At 39.3% G+C, this 7,861-nt stretch overlaps 1 protein-coding gene across 1 annotated transcript; it reads left to right on the forward strand.

The window, feature by feature from the left end:
- Positions 1–158: 158 nt before the first annotated feature.
- xab2 (XPA binding protein 2) lies at positions 159–6,688 on the forward strand. Its single transcript, XM_020610270.1, has 19 exons — positions 159–347; positions 652–800; positions 1,068–1,191; positions 1,310–1,507; positions 2,107–2,241; positions 2,343–2,507; positions 2,655–2,799; positions 2,885–3,036; positions 3,172–3,291; positions 3,385–3,516; positions 4,056–4,187; positions 4,359–4,472; positions 4,574–4,736; positions 4,828–5,018; positions 5,178–5,300; positions 5,418–5,589; positions 5,841–5,967; positions 6,071–6,177; positions 6,308–6,688. The coding sequence occupies exons 1-19, from the start codon at positions 312–314 to the stop codon at positions 6,367–6,369; spliced, it is 2,547 nt and encodes an 848-aa protein (XP_020465926.1). The 5' UTR covers positions 159–311; the 3' UTR covers positions 6,370–6,688.
- Positions 6,689–7,861: the final 1,173 nt, after the last annotated feature.

Below are 7,861 nucleotides of genomic sequence, written 5' to 3' on the forward strand. Positions count from 1 at the left end.
AATGATTCAAGGTACTTAGAAGGAGATTAATTCAATATAAAGATATAATTAGTAAATATGATAGAATGCTTAATAAATAGGATATAGTTTTTAGTAGTTTAATGCAGTGATTCTACACTCCGATACAGTAGGTGGCGGTATGCCCCTTATTGGTTTGAGATGGTCACTCCGTGACGAAGCCGGAAATATCACTTAAGACTACACGTTTGGATACAAGCCCAAGATAGTGTTAGCTAGAATTAGTGGTATTTTTCTTTCTTTCTTTAAATAACGAACGGTTAGTGCACTCTCCACTCACCCTCTAGGAACAAATGTCTTCGTTAAACGGAAAACCGGATGTTATATTCGTAAGTTACACTATACAGCGTATTGTTGCCTATAAGCTAGCAGTGTTAGCTGTCTAACTTTTGACGGATTACTAGCTTGGCTGTGTATTAAACAGTGTTGAAATTGTTTATGCTTTGTTAGCTAGGAATCGGGGAGATTTGTAGTTAACTCGCGGTTACTGTTAATTTATTCATGGCCATCTTAATTTACAGTGACATTGTTAACTCGAGAGTAATGATATGCAACTGCGCCTTTGCCAATGTAACTAATCTTTTCGAACCATTTGAGCGAGCTGTTATGTGCTGTTGTCTCTGGCTGTATTAGGAGGACGATGACCTGCCTTATGAAGAGGAGATTATCAGGAACCCATATTCAGTCAAGTGCTGGATGCGTTACATCGAATTCAAGCAGAACGGACCCAAATCCACCCTCAACATGATATATGAGCGGGCTCTCAAAGAGCTGCCTGGCAGGTAACAAATACTTAATGGAAGGTTACAATGAAAGAATCGACACTGTACAGAAAAGCAGGTGATCAGTACGTGCAAGAATATTTTAGCCTTGCAATTGAGTTGGAACATTTATCAAGCATCGTCACAGATTAAAATGTGACGAGCACTGTTAAAACCATTAGATAGGTTTTTGGTCATTTGGGTGTCAAAATGGCCACAAAATGGGCTTACGATCTTGTGCAACAACAGTTTGCTTATATTTAATAACAATTTTCCCAATTTTTACAGTTATAAATTGTGGTACAATTATCTGAGGGAGAGGCGGAAACAAATCAAGGGGAAATGCATCACTGAACCAACCTATGAAGAAGTCAATAATTGCCATGAAAGGGCGCTGGTGTTCATGCATAAGGTAATACTTTCTATGACATTACACTGTGGGTGTTTGCACAGTTTAAAAATATACATCACTATACTGTGGTATGTGGAAGTTGTACTTTAACTTAACCATCTGTCATTCCTTCAACTAGATGCCTAGAATATGGCTTGATTACTGCCAGTTCCTTGTGTCTCAGTGCAAGATCACAAGAAGTCGGCGAACATTTGACCGAGCACTCAGGGCTCTTCCTGTTACTCAGCACCCACGCGTCTGGCCTCTGTATCTTCGCTTTGTTCGTAACCTGCCCTTGCCTGAGACAGCTATCCGGGTATACCGAAGGTACCTTAAGGTGAGTGCATGTTATACAACGCAGTTCCATACAGCAGTTGTTTCTGATTACACTGTATTTGTATTTGCACACTTTCAGTGGCATATTATAGAACTGGATCTGTCTATAGTGTCTGGAAAAGTGAGTTGCTCTTTCTGAGTTTTCTGCCTTTTTTTCCTCAGTAAAAACTTTTTTTTGGGACAGTTTTTCTTTATTGGAGGATCTAAGGCTAGAAGTTGTTGTATACTGCACGAATTGAAAAGCCCCTTGAGGCACGTGTGATATTGGACTACATACACAAAATTCGGACTTGCAGATATGGTGGGTCTGAATATATGTAAATATTTCCTGTAAATGTCTGAAGATTCTCAGCCAAGTCAAAAACTACTGGATTTGCTGTTTTAGTCTGTTTCATCAGCCATCCCAATTGCTTCAACAATATACTGTATAGAGCTTTAGTGTAGATTCAAAAGTGAAACACAAAATCTTATTTATTCTAATTATATGATTACTATGGGTGAAATTACTCTTAAAAAGTGCTGTCAGTAGATTGTATTACATTTAAGTGAAACATTTTCTACATGGATCAAAATGCTCTGTCCCCTGTTTGTGTAACATAGCTTTCTCCAGAGAATGCAGAGGAATACATAGACTACTTGCGCTCTGTTGGCCGGTTGGATGAAGCAGCTTTGCGACTAGCAGCTGTTGTCAATGATGAAGGCTTTGTATCCAAAGAGGGCAAGTCTAACTATCAAGTAAGATTTTATTATCATCCCACGCACCTTCCATTGTGCCTCTTTATTAAAGCTAAAATTGATATGTTTTTTTTTTTCCCCTACATTTTATTCTTTGACAGTTATGGCATGAGCTATGCGACCTGATCTCCCAGAACCCTGATAAGGTGACCTCTCTGAATGTAGGAGCCATCATCCGAGGAGGCCTCACTCGCTTCACAGACCAACTTGGGAAACTTTGGTGCTCTTTAGCTGACTATTACATCAGGAGCGGCCACTTTGAGAAAGTGTGTTTCCTCTAAAGAACTGTAAAGCCCTTAATATATTGCTTCTCTGCTTTATATAAGCAAATCAGTTCAGTTAAATTGCATTAACCCTAACTTACTGTGTCAATGTGACATATGGACTATAACTATGTCTACTTACTTTCTCAGGCCCGTGATGTGTATGAAGAGGCCATCCTTACAGTGGTAACAGTAAGGGATTTCACACAAGTGTTTGACAGTTATGCCCAGTTTGAGGAGAGCATGATTGCTGCCAAAATGGAAACCACTGCTGAGATGGGACAAGATGTAGATGGTATGTGTGGAGTAATATTGGTAACACCCCCTGGCTTTTCCTTCTCTTGTTGTGCATGCTTTATTCTTTGTCCCTCTCCTCCTAGATGACATAGACTTGGAGCTTAGACTGTCCCGCTTTGAGCAGTTGATAGCCCGGCGGCCCCTCCTCTTGAACAGTGTTCTACTGAGGCAGAATCCTCATAATGTCCATGAGTGGCACAAACGGGTAAAACTGTATGAGGGCAATCCACGGCAGGTGGGTTTTAGGTCTTTCTCTACATTCAACATGCTATTTGGACAAGGACAGTGCAAAATTAATAAACACCACACCGGTAACACTGCATTTGTGTGGTACATTACTGTGAATTTGTGCTCACCGTGTTCTTTGCAGATCATCAACACATACACTGAAGCAGTGCAGACTGTGGATCCAATGAAGGCCACAGGGAAGCCTCACTGTCTGTGGGTCTCCTTTGCTAAATTCTATGAGGAGAATGAGCAACTGGATGATGTAAGTCACAGTGATTCTGCAAACCCTCTGTATTTAGATTAGATGTGTTTTTTCTGTCCTTAATATGTCTTATATTTACTCACTGTTATTCAGGCTAGGACAATCTTTGAAAAGGCTACCAAGGTGAACTACAAGCAGGTAGATGACCTTGCTGCTGTGTGGTGTGAATATGGAGAGATGGAGCTTCGCCATGAGAATTATGAACAGGCACTGCGCATACTGAGGGTAAGACACTTGAATCTGCACCTGCATTCATTTTTGTTTAGGTACAGTCAAACTAGTAACACAATTGATGCTAGTAACATCTAGTGGCAGGACAAAGAAACTACAACAACATTGGTCAACTTTTGTTTTTCTCCAAATATATTTTGAGAGCATAGTTTCAACACTTGGTAACTGATACAGTTGTACATACAGACCTGAGGCTACTTATCATAATAATTTTTGGTGTAGACGTCTGGCATGTTGGTTGCTTTGTCTGAATCTCCCTCAATCTTTCAGACATTGCACAGATATACACGCTTGGTAGTTTAGAGCATTCACAACAAAATAAATGTGGGGCAGTTCTGCTTGTGACTCTGAGCAACAAAGAAATAACAGGCATTAATTAACCACTGTGTTGTTAAACTTGCAACTCCCTGCTCATGATGGCAGTTTTGAGCAGTGATTATAATATTCCTGATTTACCTTTTTGAATATATTAATGCAGTTATAAATATTTATATTTTGTGGATATAATTGTAAGATGTTTGTTTTGTGTATAGAAAGCTACGGCCATCCCATCCAAAAAAGCGGAGTACTTTGATGCATCTGAGCCTGTCCAGAACAGAGTGTACAAGTCCTTGAAGGTCTGGTCTATGCTGGCAGACTTGGAGGAGAGTCTTGGCACTTTCCAGGTATGGTCACTATATCTGTGAGTTTCCAGTATAGTATATGAGCCAGCAATGTACAGTAGGTTAAACTCACATGGCAGATAAATTCTCAGATATTTAGCATTGGTCCTCTTGGTCAGTGCGGGTTGGAGGGCTTTATCCTAATGCTTTTCCCTTTTTTGTTTTTCTTCCCAGTCTACAAAAGCAGTGTATGACCGTATTATTGACCTCCGCATTGCCACGCCACAGATTGTCATCAATTATGCCATGTTTCTTGAAGAGCACAACTACTTTGAAGAAAGCTTCAAGGTAATAACATGTTGCCAGTTAGCTAAACCAACATTTATTTTCAATATTTGTTAAAGCCTTGCTCTTTTAAATATTTTCCTTTCTTGCTAACACATTTTTAGGCGTATGAGCGCGGTATTGCTCTCTTCAGGTGGCCAAATGTGTATGACATCTGGAACACTTACCTTACCAAGTTCATTGATCGTTATGGGGGCAAGAAGTTGGAGAGAGCTAGAGATTTATTTGAACAAGCGCTGGATGGCTGCCCTGCCAAGTTTGCCAAGAGTAAATAACATTTGTATATCTCTCTCCCCCCCCTCCCCTTTTTTTTTTAAACAAACTGAAACTAAATGAACTACTGTGCCTTGCTTTTCAGCCATTTACCTTTTGTATGCCAAATTGGAGGAGGAGTATGGATTGGCACGACATGCCATGGCTGTCTATGAAAGAGCAACACGGGCAGTCGAAACTGAGGAGAGACATCAAATGTTTAATATCTATATCAAGAGAGCAGCTGAAATTTATGGAGTTACATATACCAGAGCAATTTACCAGAAGGCTATTGAGGTATGGTGGCATTGTTCTTGGCTCTTAATGAAAAACTAAGAATACCTATGATGTCTTTAATAATCCTTTTTTTCTGGTATATGGAAAAGAACCCACAAGTTATGTTATATGTTTTTGCTCATTACTGAAATAACTAAAATGAGAATTGTCTTTATACAGGTCCTTCCTGATGAGCATGCGAGGGACATGTGTCAGCGGTTTGCAGACATGGAGTGTAAACTGGGTGAGATTGATCGGGCCAGAGCAATCTACTCCTACTGCTCCCAGATCTGTGACCCAAGGGTGAGATAGACCACCTGTTACCATTACGCGGTTTTGAAATACAGTGTCAAATTTCTATCAGTGATGTCCACATATGTCTTAATTCCTCTTGACACATGTATGAACTTAATCTTTCAGGTGACAGCTAACTTCTGGCAGACCTGGAAAGAATTTGAGATCCGCCACGGAAACGAGGACACCATTAGAGAGATGCTTAGGATCAAACGCAGTGTCCAAGCCACCTACAACACCCAGGTCAATTTTATGTCCTCTCAGATGCTGAAGGCCACAACAAGCTCCACAGGCACTGGTGAGTGAGCTGGCATTAACTTGTTAACCTTTGACCAATATGGGCTAGGTCTGTGAAAGGACTGTACTGGTCCCATATGGGACACTGGGGGAATGTTTGAAAATATATTGATAAGGTCAAGTAGCCATACATGTAACATATATTTGTCCCAAATCCTGAGGTTACACCCCAGTACTGCACAAGAATCGATGTACTAATATATTTTTATAAAAAAAGTCTGTTTGCCTAATTTTTTTTCATCTTCTGTCTAGTGTCCGATCTTGCTCCAGGTCAGATGGGAATTGATGACATGAAGTTGTTGGAACAGAAAGCACAGCAGCTTGCTGCAGAAGCCGAGCAGGACAAACCCAAGCCCAAAGAGAAGATTCTCTTTGTCAGGTTTGTTGTCATTTTCTTAAATCTCCAATTAACTTGTGACTTTTATCAAATTGGACTAAATCTTCAGCAAAATGAGTCATATTCTCTCCATCTGCTTATGCAGGAGTGACACCTCTCGCAGTGAATTGGCTGAGCTTACCAAACAAGCTAATCCTGATGAGATCGACATTGATGATGATGACGATGAAGATGATGACCAAGGACCGGATGGTAAGTGACAGACAGAACAGGCCATGCCTCAGCAGTAAAACAGAAAAACATAGTGCTTGTTTGTTTGTATGCACAGGTTTTATTGATGAAAATACATTTATTGATTATCTTCTCCTCTTGGACTTTATAGAGGTGCAGCTTGAACAGAAGAGCGTACCTGCAGCTGTGTTTGGAGGGCTTAAAGATGACTGAAAGATGCTCTTGCCTACTGAAAGATACTGTCTTTTGATTTCTCTTGTAGTCATTGATTAGGATTTATTTTAAACTTTTGTAAAAGTTCTGTCATATTCACCTTATTTCAATCGCATGTTATGAGTGAAAATTGTTCATAATGGCAGCATCTGTGCCTTAGCTGCATTTTCCTTCTGGGTTTTTGTACTTTAGTCTACAAAGAGATGAACAAACCTGTATCAATTTTGGCCACATGGTGTCAGCATGACACTCAAGATAGTACTTCAGCATTTTTGTGTTGAAATAAAATACTAATAATGTGGTTTCATGATAACTATAACTGATGCCTTATATGGATTGACTTTCTTTAACACTGTAAAATAGTCAAGTATGGAAACACTTATTTACACATAATAAAGGCAGAAATCTGTCTGACCACAAGCTCTGCCCTAGAAAACAGAGGGGAGGAGCCTAGTTTCTTCAACAGGGAGTACTCATTTCAAGTGTAGCTAAGTATTTAAGATTCACAGTATTAGTAGTTGAGTATCCTGCAAAATCGATATATTAAACTCATTCTCCAGTTCTACATTTATTATTGTACAAACACCCTCAAGTCATGTGACTGGCTAATAGGGGTGCTGTAGAACATTTAGGAAACTTCATAATTCAAAACCCCTGCGCTAAATGCTAATTTGGAACAGTTCTTAATCCCTGTTATAATTGCAGAGGTGAGCTTTTTGGCAGCATGTAATTATGCAGCAGCAGTTTTTGACAAAGGCCAGCTGATCTTTTTGAATCTCTGAATCTTTGCAATGTCTTGAAAACCATAATGTAATAAAAACTGATTTAATACAGTACATTTTATCTGACTGTTTGTCAGTGACAGAGGAGACAGTCATAGAAATGCAGGGTAGGAATTTAAAGGAATGTTGAACTGAAACAGAATAGAATAGACTTTGTCATTACACAGTCATGCGCAATGTAATTAGTATGCTTGACCAAAACAGAGTGCAATAAAGACTATTAAAGAGATATAAAACAATTACTAAACGGTATAAACAAGGTGCAGTGTAAAGTGACAAGTGTAAATTTGAGCTTATCAAACAGGAGCGAGGTAGTCAAGTTTCCCATTAAAACTGCTCCATAAATATACATCCAACCCATGTATGATGGAAGATATAGTTGTGGGATTTATATAGTACAGATGTATGTCAGTATTTGATGGAAATGATTTTGTTTTTAATTGTTGATACCCCATCATAAGACTAAAATTGATAGGGTTGGAAAAGATGCTGAGCAGGAAAAAAAAGGGGGGGTCTTTCATAATTAGATTAAAATAGCTGAGAAGTAATCCTCTTACAAAGTCACTGTAGTGGGAAACTTGGAGAGCTCTTGAAACTTTGAGCAGCATGTGATAAGGTGCTCCTGAGATTTCTGCTTTTCAGTGTGGATGGTAGGTGCTAATGCAAACTGGAAAGAAACTCTGGAAGCAAACAGCTTAATTTTCCAAAAA

The sequence above is a fragment of the Monopterus albus genome, unplaced genomic scaffold (assembly GCF_001952655.1).
Source record: "Monopterus albus unplaced genomic scaffold, M_albus_1.0 scaffold105.1, whole genome shotgun sequence".
Lineage (NCBI taxonomy): Eukaryota > Metazoa > Chordata > Actinopteri > Synbranchiformes > Synbranchidae > Monopterus > Monopterus albus.